Genomic DNA, 19,098 nt, shown 5'->3' with positions numbered 1-19,098 from the left:
AGATGGACTACCATCCCGTGTGGTGTCTCGCTAGTTGTTGTTTCATAACAAATTTACGGTGGCTCTGTTTCTTTTCAGTTGAAAAGTCTGCTTTCACTTTTTCATTTGTTAATTCCTGTTTCTTGTCCAACAAGTGCCTCCTGACTATAGGAAATTCCAATAGGCCTACACTATTTGAAAAGGGCACACCAGTCCAATGTGTGAGACCTGCGCGATAGAGGAGAGCACCTTCACTATCCCTTACCAGAATGACGGTGGAGTGTGAAATCCTCATCTGTTCATTATTTTGATACATGACATACAGGCCAACCCCACATTTAGGTCCAACCCCTCTCGTATAGACAGCGTCAAGGCCACGTTTCTATGTTTTGCTTCTCTGCTGACTGTTTGTACTGTCCTCCGCTGACTCAGGTTTGTACTGTATACTGTACTTGTGTTGTGGATAGCGACACTCACAGTTTTACATCTTTTTGCCAGTCATATTGGCCCCCTGGTTCGTGGAGCGAGTGTTGTGTCTGTGACATCCCACTGTAGGGAGAGGCACATCATACACTCTCCTATTTGGTTGAAAAGATATAGCCACTTGCCTCGCTATTTTTCCTAAATCCCACGTTGGAATGGGGAGGCTATCCTTCTAATTTACCAAAATGTGTTAGAGCCTAGCCATGCTGATGTTGCAAATGTTTGGATGTATATTAACTCTAAGTACAATGTATGTAAATTGAAAACACTAACAGGTCTCTCCTTAGGTCAATTCTAAAGTGCTGGAGATAAGAAAGCCATCTGGTGGACAGGCAAGCCACTGATTAAAGTCCCTTAATTCTGGTAAGACACTGCCCTCTATTGGAGGCTAAAAGGTATCATGTCAAATTGAAATCTAGTCAAATTCTAGTGCACCCCTTCCCTTTTTCCACATTTTGTTACATTACAGCCTTATTCCAAAATTGATTAAATAAAAATCATCAATCTAAACACAATACCCCATAATGACAAAGCGAAAACAGGTTTTCATTTTTTTTGCAAGTGTATAACAAATAAAAAAGATAATTACCTTATTTACATAAATATTCAAACCCTTTGCTATGACCCTCAATTGAGCTCAGGTGCATCCTCTTTTCCATTGATCATCCTTGAGATGATTCTACAACTTGATTGAAGTCCACCTGTGGTAAATTCAATTGATTGGACATGATTTGGAAAGGCACACACCTGTCTAAATAAGGTCCCACAGTTGACAGAGCACGTCAGAGCAAAAATAAAGCCATGAGGTCAAAGGAATTGTCCGAAGAGCTCCGAGACAGGATTGTATCGAGGCACAGATCTGCGGAAAGGTACCAAAAAACTGAGCAATCGGGGGAGAAGGGCCTTGGTCAGGGAGGTGACCAAGAACCCGATGGTCACTCTGACAGAGCTCCAGAGTTCCTCTGTGGAGATGGGAGAACCTTCCAGAAGGACAACCATCTCTGCAGCACTCCACCAATCAGGCCTTTATGGCAGAGTGGCCAGAGGGAAGGCACATGACAGGCCGCTTTGAGTTTGCCAAAAGGCACCTAAAGGACTCTCAGACCATGATAAACAAGATTATCTTGGCTGATGAAACCAAGATTGAAACCTGGCACCATCCCTACGGTGAATCATGGTGTTGGCAGCATCATGCTGTGGGGATGTTTTTTAGCGGCAGGGACTGGGAGACTAGTCAGGATCGAGGGAAAGATGAACGGAGAAAAGTACAGAGATCCTTGATGAAACCTGCTCCAGAGTGCTCAGGACCTCAGACTGGGGCAAAGGTTCACCTTCCAACAGGACAATGACCCTAAGCACACAGCCAAGACGTGGCTTCGGGACAAGATTCTGAATGTCCTTGAGTGGCCCAGCCAAAGGCCGAACATGAACCCGATCGAACATCTCTGGAGACCTGAAAATAGCTGTGCAGCAACACTCCCCATCCAACCTGATAGAGCTCGAGAGGGTCGGCAGAGAAGAATGGGAGAACTCCCCAAATACAGGTGTGCCAAGCTTGTAGCGTCATACCCTGTAATAACTGCTAAGGTACTTCAACAAAGTACTGAGTAAAGGGTCTGAAGATTTACACTACCATTCAAACGTTTAGGGTCACTTAGAAATGTCCTTGTTTTTGAAAGATACATTTTTGGTCAATGAAAATAACTTCAAATTGATCAGAAATAGTGTATACATTGTTAATGTTGTAAATCACTATTGTAGCTGGAAACAGCTGATTTTTAATGGAATATCTACATAGTCATAGAGGCCCATTATCAGCAACCATCACTCCTGTGTTTCAATGGCACGTTGTGTTAGCTAATCCAAGTTTATCATTTTATAAGGCTAATTGATGATTAAAAACTCTTTTGCAATTGTTAGCACAGCTGAAAACTGTTGTTCTGATTAAAGAAGCGATACAACTGGCCTTCTTTAGACTAGTTGAGTATCTGGAGCATCAGTATTTGTGGGTTCAATTACATGCTCAAAATGGCCAGAAACAAATAACTTTCTTCTGAAACTCGTCAGTCTATTCCATGCAGGAAATTGCCAAGAAACTGAAGATCTTGTACAACGCTGTGTACTACTCCCTTTACACAACAGCGCAAACTGTCTCTAACCAGAATAGAACGAGGAGTGGGAGGCCCAGGTGCACAACTGAGCAAGAGGACAAGTACATTAGTGTCTAGTTTGAGAAACTGACGCCTCACAAGTCCTCATCTGGCAGCTTCATTAAATAGTACCCGCAAAACACCAGTCTCAAGGTCAACAGTTCAGAGGCAACGCCGGGATGCTGGCTTTCTAGGCAGAGTTCCTCTGTTTTATTGGCCAGTCTGAGATATGGCTTAATCTTTGCAACTCTGCCTAGAAGGCCAGCATCCCGGAGTCGCCTCTTCACTGTTGACATTGAGACTGGTGTCCAATAGGAAAGTATCAGATCTAGACAATGTGTGGATTTGTGCAAACTAGCATGTCAACAACTGTGACAAAGAATGTTTGATATACAGTTGCTGAATAATGATTTGCTACGTTATATTGATGTCCAAATTAAGCAAAAATAGCCTTTTTTATCATTTTATTCAAGAACATTTAAAATTTCATAGGCGTCACAATAGCTCTTTCCACTGTTTTTACAGAACAATTTAATAAAATAAACAATAGAACAAATGATTAAGTTCACATTATTAATTTTGTGTGTTGATTGTGTGTTGACCTAATACAAGTTAGTGATTACTTTCAAACGGTGTCTTTTGTCTCCTGAATGAGAAGATCTGATGTTGATTCAAAACAGTTGGTAAGTAATTAATTAATATTACTTGTACAATAAAAAACTAAAAGGAGTGGCAAAAACCCTATTCCTCTTAAAACATTTTAGAAACACACTGTAGCTGCCTTTAATGTTTGGATTTATGTAGGAAAATAACATTCAGCAGTAAAAAAAAAACAGGTTTTTTTTTGTTTAAAAAAAAACTTTGCCTGGATATGGACGGTATTAATTTAAACAAGGCATAAAAATGGATATGAATGTGACAACCTCTTGGAACAGCTTCATTACGTCAAATGCAAGCCCACAATGAACTATAAATGATATCTTTTAATATAAAAAAAACTTGGTAAAAAATACTTATTTTAAACTGTACAGTCACCAAGTACACAGAATGATCACAACTTCAAACGGTTCTTCATTTGGCGTCTCCAGCGGCTTCAACCTTAGCCTAGAAATGGGTTGGGGGGGAAAATTGACTTATTTCAGACCTACAAAAATTACTGTAAAACAAAAAACGGTTTGTATGCAATAAGAAAGTTACCTTTGACCTGTTATTTTCAAGAGAATAGAAAATAAGAAACTAACTAACTAAATACGTATATTTAAGTACATCTAACCCCATAGGCCTACTGTATTGTTGTAGTGAAAATAATATTTTCTCTAAAGATGAGTTATTTTTGTGCAAATTGATTCAATTACATGCACTAACTTATGCCAGCAGGGCAGAAAGCAAATAGAACCTCTGGGTGCTATGTAATAATAGCGTAATAACAATTTCCACAGAACTGCTTGGTTAATATCATTACACAATTCACACATAATTGAGTTGAGCACCCATCAAATAAGTCATGCATGCATGTAGAGGTGGACTGAATGAATCACACCCCCATCAAGGGACAGTGTGGTTTATTTGTGGTAAGGGTGACTGATGGATTGCAGATAAAGTCATGTACAGCCTAAAGCGAAACCAAATCTAAACCCTAATGGGGGAGAAGAATCACATTGAATAGATAGCAAACAGATCTTTTCAGGACACAAACCTCAGCCTTGGCATCACCGTTCTCAGCTGCCTTCTTTCCTTTGACTGGCTTCTGAAGAAGAAAAAACACGTTAGCCACTGGTGACTACTGAAAGAGTAAGTGTATTCTCTCCCCTCTCACTTCCTTCAAGATGTTATGCATCTTGTCAAATGCTCAGCAGTGCCAAATACTTGAGATTCTTTCCCTCATGTGGCTGTTAAAAAATATAATAAATAGGACAACTTCTGAGTTGATGCCAAAGGTCATGAATCAATAACGCTTAGGCTAAGAGTTAACACAACCGCTAATAAACTCTAGATGTGAAAACAGCACATTGAAGAACTCCAAGTTTAACTTTATTAACAAAAGACAGATCAAACAAATATTTAACATACTTTGGGTGCTGCCGCTTTTTTGGGTTTGGCCGCCGGCTTTGGCGCAGGTCTCTACAAAAAAGAAATAAGACGGTAATTAGGGTAAGTACCACATGAGTTTGCAATATAAAGAAATGTACAGATCCTAAAGTAGCCTATTTCAATGGTACTACTTACAGATGACAAACGTGCTGAACGTCTTGCAGGCTGAAAAAGAAACACATTTTACAAATCTAGCAATGACTCAGTTACTACTATAACGATCCCACTTTAAACAAACTACAACTTTTAAAGAATAAGGAAGCTGTCATAAATAAGGATAGATGTATCTGCAAATTATAATTCATAAGCAAATGTCATGCTTTATAAAGGGTTTCAAAGGAGTTATGGCACATTTGACCTTTCATATCACCCTTTATGTATATAAGTGTTAACAAATGATCCGTGAAGCATTTATGTAGCCCTAATTGCTCAAGACTTTATGAACATCCTATACAGCATTTATAAGTTGTAGTTCAGTTAGTGTAAAAATTATAACGAATACACTAGCCAACAGTTTAGAATTAATATTGTGAATATTTGTATGCATACCTCATCGCCCTTGGTAGCACTCTGAAAACAAGAGAAAGCAGAAGGAAAATCTTTAGAAACTGGGAGGAAATTAATTCAGAAAGCAAATTTTATAATAAATAAATGTAGCTAATGTGTCAGACAGCATAGGTCCTTTTCAAAAAGTAAGGTAACTGGAGCAGATGTTGTCCATTGTTGCCCTCTCTTATTCTATGGAGGGCCCCTTTGATCAAAATGAAGCATCACATCCCCAGAGAACATGCTGGGCTTTTGTATAAAAATATATTTTGAATAACGGATTACATACACCACAGTGAGCGAGTTAGCCATACATTTTTTTATGACATACATTTTTGCTGTTCAAGGCTACTTCTGACTTCGAAGGAATTCCCGCGCATATTCAAATTCAAATCTATCCTGTCACAACAATCGGGCGCGCTTGGCACTTCCTTTGTTTTGCGTCAATTCGCGCTCGACAGCCGTCAACAAGATGAAGTTCGCGCTCAATAAATCTACCTAGCAACATTATTTAGACGAAGTTAATGCGGCTAAAGATGCAGTTTTTATTTTTTTTGTAATAACTTTGAAGTTCAACGATAAACCCAATAGAAAAGGTAATTGAAAAGCACATATGCTGCTTGTGCATTCACATTAGAGATGCTAGCTAATGTTTGCTATGCAAAGATGGCAGCCTGACGTTGAAATTTGTAGGGCCAGGGTAAATGGACTGAAGTTAACGTTAACAACTCTAGCTAATGTTAGTTGGGGGGAAAAATGCATTAGCAAGGAATTAGTATTAGCTGGTAAAGTAGAGGATTCATATGATTGCATTTAAGCGTTGCGTCGGGTGCAAACTATTGAAAAACGACCAAGCATCTTTTCCCACCAATTTTTGTGGCTCACTGATTCAAGCCTGCCTCAACATGACTAGAAAACTAGACACCGAGAAGCTCACGGGCAGCACATTGAAATACAGATATTAATAGTTAAATCGTTTATATGTATGAAATATCTCAGTTGAGCCCCTGCACAACTTCCAAGAAGCACCAAGCGCGTGATGCACAAATCTTAGCTTTTGAGTGCTTGGACTAGTCATAGGTATGCTCAATGTAGGACGAATAATCTTAATAAATATGGTTAATATCTTTACACCTTATTTCTTATGTAATTGTACTTTTTTTTACGGTTTCTTTGATATATTGATGACTGCGTTGAGCGGATGACCCATTTTGCCGCCATTTCTAAACGACGACATACAGTACTGATGAAGAGACCGAATGTAATTTTAAAACGGCAAGATGCAAGCAAAAAAATAATAATACAAATATATTTGTTACCCGGAAAATTAAGGATTCCTTACCTTTCTTTTGGGCATGTTGATGATTGTTCGGGAATTGCAACACAATCTTTTTTTTAAATGTGAGTTGTTGGCTATCTCACTAAGCTCTTCTAGCCACGTTAGCAATGCAACAATGGTGAATGTAAAATAATGACCGAATGTAAAATATAAGATAGAAACCGGTTTGAACCAGTTTTTATATTTTAAGTCATACATTGGATGAAAACAAATCACGTGCTTGTGGGCGTCTCCATTTTCTTAAAGAGATAGTGCATGATATACCACCGCTGTAACAAGGTGGCGTGGTTTCTGCAGCAAAGACAGTAGGGAGAAACTGCTTCTCCAATCAAAATCCCCGATCACGCTTGTAGGCGATGTCATGGCGACGTTGGCTTGCTAAACTCATGCGCAGAAACACATAATCTTGTCTAAGGTTTGTCTCGCGCCGAACTGCGAATTTACAGGCCATCAAATCAAAGGCACCCCTTCCATATAAAGTACTTTTTTTGACAAATGAAAACGTGTCAATTGGTCAATTTCACGAAGTTGGAGTAATAACAAGTTCAACTACTTAATAGATTGGGTCGTTCATAGGTTGTACCTACATTTCCAGAAAATTAACAAAGGAAGAATGTTTCACTACTCTCACTGACTTCTTTAACCCCAAACCCCGGCCTTGTCTGCTTGATCTGCTTCACAAGCATTCCCGGCAGTCTCGCGATGTTGCCCCTCTGGGTTTAGAAACTTTGTGTCTGCAGTGTACATCACCCCGTCAATGATGCAAGATACAATATAAAACATCCTATAAAAAGTTACAAAATCATCCATCTGGATGTACAATTTGTTATGAATATAAGGAATGCACATTAAACTAAATTAACAATCATGTTTATTCTGCAAGATAAAGAAACTTGGTAAAAAATATAGTTGTTTTACATGTCAAATATGGGCATCCATGACCATAACAGTTATTGCACAATGACATTCATTGAAAATTTGACTTGACCAGTCCAGCACACATACACTATAAACTCAGCAAAAAAAAGGACCCTGTCTTTCAAAGATAATTCGTAAAAATCCAAATAACTTCACAGATCTTCATTGTAATGGGTTTAAACACTATTTCCCATGCTTGTTCAATGAACCATAAACAATTGATGAACATGCACCTGTGGAACGGTCGTTAAGACACTAACAGCTTACAGACGGTAGGCAATTAAGGTCAGTTATGAAAACTTAGGACACTAAAGAGGCCTTTCTACTGACTCTGAAAAACACAAAAATAAAGATGCCCAGGGTCCCTTCTCATCTGCGTGAACGTGCCTTAGGTATGCTGCAAGGAGGACTGCAGATGCGGCCAGGGCAGTAAATTGCAATGTCCGTACTGTGAGACGCCTAAGACGCTACAGGACGGACAGCTGATCGTCCTTGCAGTGGCAGACCACGTGTAACAACACCTGCACAAGATTGGTACATCCGAACATCACACCTGCGGGACAGGTACAGTATGGCAACAACAACTGCCCGAGTTACACCAGGAATGCACAATCCCTCCATCGGTGCTCAGACTGTCCGCAATAGGCTGAGAGAGGCTGGACTGAGGGCTTGTAGGCCTGTTGTAAGGCAGGTCCTCACCAGACATCACCAGCAACAACGTCGCCTATGGGCACAAACCCATCGTCGCTGGACCAGACAGGACTGGCAAAAAGTGCTCTTCACTAACGAGTCGCGGTTTTGTCTCACCAGGGGTGACGGTCGGATTCGCGCTTATCGTCGAAGGAATGAGCGTTACACCGAGGCCTGTACAATGGAGCGGGATCGATTTGAAGGTGGAGGGTTCGTCATGGTCTGGGGTGGTGTGTCACTGCATCATAGGATTGAGCTTGTTGTCATTGCAGGCAATCGCACCGCTGTGCATTACAGGGAAGACATCCTCCTCCCTCATGTGGTACATCCTGACATGACCCTCCAGCATGACAATGCCACCAGCCATACTGCTCGTTCTGTGTGTGATTTCCTGCAATACAGGAATGTCAGTGTTCTGCCATGGCCAGCGAAGAGCCCGGATTTCAATCCCATTGAGCACGTCTGGGACCTGTTGGATCGGAGGGTGAAGGCTAGGGCCATTCCCCACAGAAATGTCCGGGAACTTGCAGGTGCCTTGGTGGAAGAGTGGGGTAACATCTCACAGCAAGAACTGGCAAATCTGGTGCAGTCCATGCAGAGGAGATGCACTGCAATACTTGTTAAGTTTGCTGAAAATAAAAGCAGTTGACAGTGAGGACGTTTATATACACAAAAGTATCTGGACACTCCTTCAAAACTGGAGTCGGCTATTTCAGCCACAACCATTGCTGACAGCTGTATAAAATCGAGCACACCGCCATGCAATCTCCATAGACAAACATTGCCAGTAGAATGGCCTTACTGAAGAGCTCAGTGACTTGCAGCGTTGTACAAGTCAGTTCGTCAACTTTCTACCCTGCTAGAGCTGCCCATGTCAACTGTAAGTGTTGTTATTGTGAAGTGGAAATGTCTAGGAGCAACAACGGCTCACAAATCACACTTCACCATCTGGCAGTCGGACGAACTAATCTGGATTTGGCAGAACTGTAAAGGTTGGAGAAATAATGGTCTGGGGCTGTTTTTCATGGTTCAGGCTAGGTCGCTTAGTTTCAGTGAAGGGAAATCTTAACGCTACAGCATATGACATTCTAGACGAGTCTGTGCTTCCAACTTTGTGGCAACAGTTTGGGGAAGGCCTTTTCCCGTTTCAGCATAACAATGCCCCCGTGCACAAAGCGAGATCCATACAGAAATGGTTTGTCGAGATCAGTGTGGAAGAACTTGACTGGACTGCACAAAGCCCTGACCTCAACCCCATCGAACGCCAACTTCAAGACAGGCCTAATCGCCCAACATCAGTACCCGACCTCACTAATGCTCGTGGCTGAATGTTCCAACATCTAGTGGAAAGCCTTCCCAGAAGAGTGGAAGCTGTTATAGCAGCAAAGGTGGACCACCTCCATATTTTTTTATTTTACATTTTATTTAACTAGGCAGGTCAGCTAAGAAAAAAATCTTATTTACAATGACGGCCTAGGAACAGTGGGTTAACTGCCTTGTTCAGGAGCAGAACGACAGATTTTTACCTTGTCAGCTCGGGGATTCGATCTAGCAACCTTTTCAGTTACTGGCCCAACACCCTAACCACTAGGCTACCTGCCGCATATTAATGCCCATGAGTTTGAAATGAGATGTTCGACGAGCAGGTGTCCACAAACTTTTGGTCATGTAGTGTAGCTGGTGCTGTGGTAAATGGTTGCCTCCGATGTGTATCTTCTCAGGGAGTGAGTACTCCGATTTCATTGTGAATATCAATCCAACAAGAATATCTATGGCATGCATTTGACGGACAGATTTTACAGAACTTATATAATTATTAGCTCTTTACCAGGCTTATCTTTTTATTAGACTTTGATCAGACTTCTCTTTTAGAATACACACACAAATATCCCACATACAGCCCCATAGGGGTAAAAACACTCATACAAAATAAGAAGTTTCAAACCACTCAGCCTTTTAGGGAAGAGGAGGAGAGATGGGATTGCTCCCCCAATTCAAGATGGGGAGCATTATGTTCCCCTCCTCCCCTCTTTATGCCAGAGCAGCTTGGCTGGTTAAGTCAGTAAGGAAGGAGTCTCTCTTGTGCTGGAGTGCACCAAGGAAGTTCTGAACCCGTTCCTCTCGGCTGGCAATGTAGTTGAGCAGTGCTTCCTGTCTCCTCTGGGCATCCAGGGGCTTTCCATTGCCGTGGTGCTGTAGGAGGTCTGCTACACAGGCCCGGTCTGCCTCATGCTGCTGTAGGGCCTGTCCTTCTCTGTGTTGATCTCTGGCTTTCTGCAGTATACATAGGGATCAGTCATTCAAGCAGATCACAGTGTTCCATACAACACAGTAGTTTACTACAGGTATTCAGATGATCCTTCTAATGAATTCTTGCTCAATTCTGGAAATGCAACGTGAAATAGTGTGGCAAAAGTGCACACACGTTTAGAGATTGGGGAAATATCGTACAGTGGAATGTACGGTATGTGGGGGATGAATGAAGGAAAGAGAGAGATCATACCTGAAGAGGTCTGTGATTGAGCTGATACTGCAGAATGGCATCACACAGGTTCCAGAAGGAGTACTCTGGCCACAGGACTGACTGGAACACTAAGCAGGAGTGGGACGTCTGCAGAATAGCACAGATTTTTTTTTATTTTTATTTTTTTTACATTTCTGTCTGCAGCGTTCTATAAACATTTCATACCACTGAATAATCCCTATGGGTAACACCAGACAGCCTACATTTACAAAGAATAAGTCACAAGGTAGTGGGGGAGGCAGCTAAACCAGAGGGTCCACTGTCTGTCACTGAAGTCACTGAACAGGAAGTAGGTCTTGTCCTTACCAAAGAGGATGCTAGGCAAGAGGCTAATCTCATTAGCATTCAACGTCACGCTGGAAACAGTAAGGAGTGTCTTTCTCCTTACCTGCCACAGCAGGAAGTCACTGAGTCGCACCTCTCCAGACGTGCGAATGAGCAGGTCAGGATTGGGAGAGTTACTGCTGTATAGACACCGACTCAGCAGGGCCTCCGACACATCACTGGACACAACAACCGAGACAAGACAATAGAAACGAGCAGAAAAACAATTCAGAAAACAAATCTAGATCTGTGATAAAGCAAATTTAACAATTATATTTGAGAGGGCCATGAATGCACTCTTATGTAATATTCCTCTTCTGAATCTCTGTTGAAGTAGTTTACCTGGATTTGATAAGTCCCTGCTCCACACCCCAAGCCATCTCTCTGACGGCATTAGCGATTTCATGTCTTGAGGTGTAGGCAAAGCACACATTCAGAAAGCATCTGTTGTCAAAAGAGGGTGGGCCATTAATAACTTAGTTATTACAGCTGTAAGAAGCCACTCCTGAAGACATCTTAGATGACTGAACAGAAGCCCATGTGTTGTTTTATGCATAGAGAAATTGCATTGCACTATAAACAACTGCAGTCCAGCATCTGCAATAAACCTTGACGCATTTGTCAAAACTGCAATGTTTTTCAGATGGCTGCACACAAGCTCACAGCCACCTCAGAGAAGTGAGGAGCAGCAGGATGATGAGGTGGCGGTGCCTACTTGTTATGAGTCCTGGTGGCCACCACAGCCCGGGCTATGTGCTGCTGCAGGTCCAGAGGCAGTAGAGTCAGGTCTCCCAACACCCGGATGCACACCCCATGCTTCTCCAGATTTTCCCTGGGTTGGAAGAGGGCAGGCATGACCAAGTCAGGGTTTCCTTCAATTGCTGGCTTTTGGTCCCCCCCCCCAAAAACGAACAGATGATAAATAAAACTGTTGCCGGCCAAAATGACCCGTTTGTAAAATAATTTATGGAGATACCAGTCGATCTATAGGTTAATTTGCATAATTTAGTGGAATTCAATTGGTGTGTGTATTTTCGTTAGTCGTAATGTATCTTATCAACAACTACCACACGCATACAGAATAAAGATACTATTTTGAGAGGGATGTCTCCTGCGACTACTCAGCTGGTTGCTGCATTTATAAGCTCATTCCTTGCGTAACAATTCTAAATGCAATCCCATGTAAAAAAAAATATATATATATATATATATATTTCTCAACTGATAATTGAAGCGCGTCTCCCATTCAACATTTAAGTGCAGGCAACAGGATATCAGCGATTCAACATGTAAGCTGGAGGCAGTACGCATTTTGAAAACATACTTAAATTGTTTGAACTCTGCATGTTTTACTTCATATTATGAGGCATGTCCCATAGGGCGGCGCACAATTGGCCCAGGGTCGTCGGGTTTGGCCGTCATTGTAAATAAGAATTTGTACTTAACTGACTTGCCTAGTTAAATAAAGCTAAAAAATAAATAAAAGATTGCTGCAATGTAGCCTATAGGCAAAATCCGACCATGGAAACGTGGAGGCAATTCTTTTACAAATATTTTATAGACAGCGCGTGATTTTAAAGTTTGGGGAAGCTTACAATTTATCCAACCATTTCTACCAATTCTGATTTTTATATGCGCATTTTCGTTTAACAGTTTCATTTCAATAATAACGTTATCGTTTCTCAAAATCATTGTCACGTGGTTAATCATAAAAATCGGAATTAAAATGATAAAAATCTAAGTTAAAATTCTACTAACGCGAGAGCACCAGCCTCTGCCATATGGACACATTGATGATCCATTAGCAGCTAAAGAAATGAGCGCATTGAACTCATAGCCTATAACTTAAATTGTCAGCTAAGTAAAAATACAGTCGACAAATAAAAACAGAAAATATGATACATTCAGGTTCTTTCAAATCACATTCATCTCTCTACTCAACCTCTCCTGCCTCCCTTTCTATCTTCTTGACTTGAGTTATAGTAAAGTGCAACATTTGTATCAAATCCATCAACTGGGTCTGGCCCGAAGCTTTCGCCAGTGAACTTGCAACATCTTATCAACTAGCCTATTCCAGGCCCTTAGAGTTTCCCGTGCTAATGAGACAGCTATTTTTGCCTAAGGGGAAAGTGTTCAGGTATTTTATGAAGATTCAACTGGATATATGGGCTCATCCGATCATTATATTTTTCTCTTTCACACCGACGCTTGGTGATTATCGAGGGGGAGATTGTAGGGAAGATTGTTTAAATAGCCTACTGTGAGGAATTATAGTTTTAGTAGTCTTTTATTATCATTCGGCAATGGATGTTAAAAAAAACGATTTCGTTGACTTTACTATATTTCCGTATTTACCGCCCCTTTTTTGTCTCAACATTTTAAATTATACCCAAGACACGTTATCTTCACACATATTTGAGATGCTTTTCACTGACAACCGCAACTCAATATTCAGGTAGGCCCATTGCCACGCGCACTGCCCACATTGAATGAGTCCCAAATAGGCATAGGCTACTAGCTTGTGATTTGAAACAATCCACAGCAATTTTTTTAAAGAAGATAATGATCCTCGATTCTTCTGCGGCTAAGTCATGCTTTCTGGTGAAGTATTTTGAATGATTTTAGTAATTTCTGTATAGACAGGAGTAGTTATATAATTGTGGCACATTTATTTCAATTTACTTCCCTAGTCATAGCTTCAGTATGTTGGCTGAGAGCTTCTCAAAAAGTTTAAATTCACCTTCCCTTATGCCATTTCCTGTTCTATTGGTTCATACTTTATTTTGTTGTCCAGAAGCCAAAGGCACAATCATAGTCATATTAACAACCCATCCTAGTTGTTGCATCTTTAGATCCCTCCCCTCTTTCCACAGTATGTTTCTAAATTAGATTTTCATCTCTGTCGCATATGGAACATTTAGGCAAATGTCTCAAAATTAAGTTTTATTGGCTGCTTCATTACAGGAGTTGCATGTTCTGTTAAGATGAATTACCATAATCTAAGTGTGATTTCTGTTATTCTGAGTACCATGGGTGGATGCCCTAATGGTTTACGCACCCAATGCATATAGGTCCGGTAAATTTCTCAAATGGCCGGTGAATTTAAATCTTCCCGGTCACGTTGTCCGGCGCCAAGTGAAACCCTGGGCCAATTACTGAAACATCCTCCTTGTCGAGATTTTAATTAAAGTATCTGTAAAACATCTGTAAAACATCTCCCTTGAGCCCTTTTAGCTTTTCTCCCAGTCCCTCTGACTGTGGAAAGAAAACCCTTCATTTAGCAGGTAGCTATGCTGCTTTCTCTCCCACTCACTGGGACTCCTACACCTATGCATCTTTAAAAGGCAGCACTCTGGCTCCTCTGTTCTGACACTCACTGTTCTTCTAGCAGTCTGATGAATTTCTGCTTGGCCAGCTCCATTAGGCCGTCCACCTCGTCTTTAGACCGCTTGAAGTTCTCGATGCTGAAGGCGTACACTGTGACCTCATGGATGCTCAGGTTCAGGCACCAGCGTAGTGTCTAAAGGAAGGAGCCACCACGGTTGATCATCAGTAAAGCCAACATAAGAGTAGTATGTATTTCTAATGTATTTGGTGACAGCCCTATACAAATACATGTTATGATGGTAATGGTGAAGAATATGGTTGAAGTACAGTTGCCTACCTGTGAATGCTCAGGCAAAAGGGACAGTATGAATGAGAACAACTATGATAGAAAGAACAATAACGACATCATGACATGATGGCATGACACCGATGTCCCCTGGGAACCTCACCTCTGCCAGTTTGTCAAAACCCTGTGTGTGTCCCTCCTGGCGCTCCACCTGACGCTTGCGGGCATAGCGCCGGTTGCCGTCCATGATAAAGGCCACATGTTTGGGCATCGGGCCAGCCTGGGAAAGACCAAGGAGGGGGGGATGGATTCCATACAGATAGAACCATATTACATATCATAAAAATGTGGTTGTGATTTAATTAATTCAAATATCCTCAGAAGGTGTGCATTTGCAAATAGATAGTCATACCTTCAGTATGTTGGCTGAGAGCTTCTCAATGAGGTTCGATTCATCTTCCCTTATCCACGACATATTTAAACTCTGACACCCCTGTGGAGATGCATGCATTACATCTTATTACATATATTAGAGATGCATATAAACCGATACCTATAAACAAGCAATTTATGAACAAGGTTAGCCGTTAGGCTTGTATGACAAATTCAGCAGTCCCTGGTTTGTATAGCCATGGGCTGCATTAGACACAGTAGTGAGAGGTATGTAGCATAGTTACACATAGAGCATAGGCCTAGTTAAGTGGGGTGCATCAACAAACGTAACGGCAGTGCATTCATTGACAGTTAGTAGGATAAGGTCTTCAGAGGCCACTACTTTCTAGTCTTGAGCTGTGCTACAGGGGCCTTTTACCACATACCAGACGTACAGAGAGGTCTGAAATGATTGACACCCTTGATAAAGAAGAGCAGAAATGACTGTATAAAATAAATAATTCAAATACTGAGCTATATTGTATGCTCCAAAAGAAATTGGGAAATTATATAATTTTAGACTAATACAATTGCTCAGAGAAAGAGATTTTGTTTAACAAGTAATATTTTTTTTCTCAATAAAAGGTAGGGGTCAAAATGATTGACACCCCAGCTGTGAATACCTTTCAATAGCTCAACTTGCGGGGATAATGGCACGGAGCCCTTTTTGGAGAACACATTGGGAGGGATCTTAGACCATTCCTCCATACATAATCCTTCCAGATCCTTGATATCCTTTGTCTGCGCTTATGGACTGCCCTCTTCAATATACCCCCACAGTGGAGGTGTCATAATACCCATAAAACCTAGAGGTCAAACAGGGAAATGGTTCTGAGCAAAACGATGCTGCCAACATACTGACTCAATTCTAGCCACTTTAATAATGGAAAAATTGATGTAATAAATGTATCACTAGCCACTTTAAACAATGCCACTTTATATAATGTTTACATACCCTACATTACTCATCTCATATGTATATACTGTACTCTATACCATCTACTGCATCTTGCCTATTCCGTTCGGCCATCACTCATTCATATATTTTTATGTACATATTCTTATTCATTCCTTTACACTGTATAAAGTAGTTGTTGTGAAATTGTTAGGTTAGATTACTTGTTAGATATTACTGCATGGTCGGAACTAGAAGCACAAGCATTTCACTATACTTACATTAACATCTGCTAACCATGCGTATGTGACAAATAAAATTTGATTTGATTGGAACCATTTCCCTGTTTGACCGCTAGGTTTTTGGGTATTATGACTCATACTCTTGTACTCTATTCAAACCACAGGTTTCCAAATGGGGTTTAAGTCCGGAGACTGAGATGGCCATTGCAAAATATAGATTTTCTGGTCAATTAACCATTTCTTTGTGGATTGGTTGGGACTGGTTGGGGTTATTGTCTTGCTAGAAGATTCACTTGCAGCCAAGTTTTAACCTCCTGTCAGAGGCAACCAGGTTTTGCTGTTGACCTTAACAAGGAAGCAGTGGAAGCAAAATAGCCCCATAACATCAAAGATCCACCACCATATTTTACCGTAGGGGTTATTTTCTACTCGTGCATTCTCATTTAGACACCAAACCCACCACTAGTGTGTGTGTGTGGCCAAAGAGCTCTATTTTCATGCCTCGAGTTTGCTAAACAGCACTGGCACTTGGATTGGAACCAGGAGTTGGGTTAAAAGGTTAGGGGAAGGGTTTGCTAAAAGGGTTAAGGTTAGGCTTAGCTAACATGCAAAGTAGCCAAAAAGTAATAAGTAGCTGATAATTAGCAAAAATTGTCCATGATGAGATTCGAACCCCCATCCACCTCGACCAACCACCCTGCTTTAGTTTTTTCCTATCTTATGTAACCATTCCAAACCTAACATCATACTAATTTGAGTGTCCCGGATTCACGTCTAGTCTATGAGACCAGCCTGAGCTACTGGTATCTTATTGCATTGTAAAGTGTTCTAGCCTGTAATGAACATTGTTTTGTGAACAGTAATTAACAGTTGAAACATTTCTAAATGCTGTGTTGCATTATTTAAGTGTGTTAACTTCTGTGCAGCATAAGTGTGGCGCTGACGTGATGCAGCCAAGAATCTCAGTGAGTGCAGTGGTTCCTGAGGACAGGCTAGAACTAGCAATGAGTAAGTGAAGCAGGCATGAAGCGCTCGCGCTATAATGAGACATCAGCTGCGCTGATAGACAGACTTGTTCCTCTCTCAATCAGTAGATGACGTCAGACAATTTATATAATTTCCGAAAGTTTAAAACAATTATAGTACCAAACCTTTTTTCATGTTCTAGTTTTTTTTTTTAAGTAGTGACGTTTTGGTTTACCGTGCAACACTAGTTTGGCGTTAATGAGAATGCATGAGCAGAAAATAACCCCATACCTACTGTAAAATATGTTGGTAGACATCCACATCATCGGCTCCTGGGGAGCAGTTTTTGATGGGGGTTAACTGCCTTGCCCAGGGGCAGAACAACAGATTTTTACCTTGTCAGCTCCGGGATTAAATCCAGCAACTTTTCGGGTTACTGGCCAAACGCTCCTACCCGCCAGGCTACCAAAACAAGGTTGTCAATAATTTTGACCCTTGCCTTTTTGAGAAAAACATCTATTTCTTGTTAAACAACATTTCGTTCTCTGAGCAATTGTATTAGTATAAACTAATATAATTTAAAAAAAATGTTGAGCATACAATATAGCTAGTATTTGAATTATATATTTTATAGCCATTTCTGCTGATCTTTATGGGTGTTAATGATTTCGGACCCCACTATCTGATTAGTTCTGATACACACGCCACTAGTCTACATGCATGCATGCATAAACGGGATATATTTACCAAATAATATTCTGATAACTAGCTAAATTATATGAGTATGCATCTCTGATTCATGTGGATCAGGTCTTGGATAGCTACATAGTAATAATAGCTAATGTAGCTAACTAGCTAACAAAACTCAAGCAAACCGGACAGGGAAAGATAACCAATGAATGAACACTGTTTGAAATGTACAAAGCAATTGCACTTTGCACTAAAATAGTCGATTTCATTCATATTGTTGAAAGAGATCATGAATTATCAACATCATCAGCTGCATTTTTACATATTTCACATACCTTCCAACTCACAGTTTAAGATGACGTCCCCTTCCTTATTCGACGGAGTGACGTATTCAAAAGACCGACCACTTCCTCCTGGAACTGTTTGTACAGATTTCTCTGCATGTGGATTGACATGAAAGTTGTTCAGGTAAATTGATGTTCTGTTGTTCGAATAGGATGTTTAAACATTTACTGGATAGGTTTCAAATTGGACTCAGTGCTATACGGGATCTTGGGACGTCCCTACTGAAGTGGAATTTAAACTAGGTAAGGGTTATGGTTAGGGGTTTCCCAAACTCCGTCCTGGGGACCCCGTGTTGGTTTTTGCCCTAGCACTACACAGCTGATTCAAATAATCATCAAGCTTTGGTTGTTTGAATCAGCTGCGTAGTGCTGGGGCAAAACCCCAAACTTACACCCCTTGAGGTCCCAAGGACAGAGTTTAGGAAACGTTGATAGGGTAGGGACGTCCCAAGAATTCTGGATAGCACTAACTATGTACAGCTCAGCTGCTACGCCAAGATAACCCGTACAGCAGCCTCCAGTAGAGGGCGACTACAACAACTCGTGTACAGAATGCAACATCATTCAAAGTCAAAGAAGAGATTTCAGAATTCGGGGAGGGGGGGGGGGGCTGACCGACCGACCGACCCTTTTTTGTTCCACTGGAGAATCGTTCTTGAACGGTGAGCAGGAGCATAACAGACCGATAAGAAAGCATAGCGCCTCGGTAAATCGTATCAGGCCAGGCAAAGAGAGGAAAGAAACCCGATGCAAGGTATCGCACAAAAGCCGTTCAGACAGCGATTCTCGGGTCATCACAGGCAGCTTTTGTCGTTACAACTCTGCGTGTCTGGGGTACTGGAAGGGGTGGGGGTTTAGCGAGTACGGAGAAG

The 19,098-nt window shown here is 41.2% G+C and overlaps 1 protein-coding gene and 2 long non-coding RNA genes across 4 annotated transcripts; 1 reads left to right on the top strand and 2 right to left on the bottom strand.

The window, feature by feature from the left end:
• Positions 1 to 3,061: 3,061 nt before the first annotated feature.
• Positions 3,062 to 6,817, bottom strand: LOC139573854 (uncharacterized). Its single transcript, XR_011674660.1, has 6 exons — positions 6,592 to 6,817; positions 5,253 to 5,273; positions 4,839 to 4,868; positions 4,683 to 4,733; positions 4,309 to 4,359; positions 3,062 to 3,716 (listed from the first exon to the last, which is right to left on the bottom strand). It is a non-coding gene; the product is annotated as an uncharacterized lncRNA (long non-coding RNA).
• Positions 5,670 to 11,988, top strand: LOC139573855 (uncharacterized). The gene is made up of 2 exons (XR_011674661.1): positions 5,670 to 5,845; positions 11,688 to 11,988. It is a non-coding gene; the product is annotated as an uncharacterized lncRNA (long non-coding RNA).
• Positions 7,443 to 18,348, bottom strand: LOC139573853 (dehydrodolichyl diphosphate synthase complex subunit DHDDS-like). Of its 2 annotated transcripts, none has more exons than XM_071397782.1 (9): positions 18,230 to 18,348; positions 15,070 to 15,150; positions 14,821 to 14,937; positions 14,422 to 14,564; positions 11,760 to 11,876; positions 11,387 to 11,488; positions 11,109 to 11,223; positions 10,700 to 10,807; positions 7,443 to 10,470 (listed from the first exon to the last, which is right to left on the bottom strand). In XM_071397782.1, exons 2-9 carry the CDS (start codon positions 15,130 to 15,132, stop codon positions 10,228 to 10,230), a joined length of 1,008 nt encoding a protein of 335 aa, XP_071253883.1. In that variant the 5' UTR covers positions 15,133 to 15,150; positions 18,230 to 18,348; the 3' UTR covers positions 7,443 to 10,227. The 2 variants fall into 2 exon arrangements, with proteins under 2 accessions (XP_071253883.1, XP_071253882.1); XM_071397781.1 differs by having other exon boundaries at positions 18,218 to 18,347.
• Between the last annotated feature and the right edge of the window lie 750 nt (positions 18,349 to 19,098).

Source organism: Salvelinus alpinus, chromosome 4, assembly GCF_045679555.1.
Source record: "Salvelinus alpinus chromosome 4, SLU_Salpinus.1, whole genome shotgun sequence".
NCBI classification, from domain to species: Eukaryota; Metazoa; Chordata; class Actinopteri; order Salmoniformes; family Salmonidae; genus Salvelinus; species Salvelinus alpinus.
This window is presented reverse-complemented; position numbering and strand designations above follow the sequence as displayed.

Excerpts from the sequence above, each read along its gene's own strand:
- LOC139573853 (XM_071397782.1), bottom strand. The coding sequence starts at position 15,132 with ATGTCGTGGATAAGGGAAGATGAATCGAACCTCATTGAGAAGCTCTCA. Across the intron at positions 14,565-14,820 it reads GTTTTGACAAACTGGCAGAG|ACACTACGCTGGTGCCTGAA; the intron begins GTGAGGTTCCCA and ends TCCTTCCTTTAG. Across the intron at positions 10,471-10,699 it reads TCAATCACAGACCTCTTCAG|AAAGCCAGAGATCAACACAG; the intron begins GTATGATCTCTC and ends TGTATACTGCAG.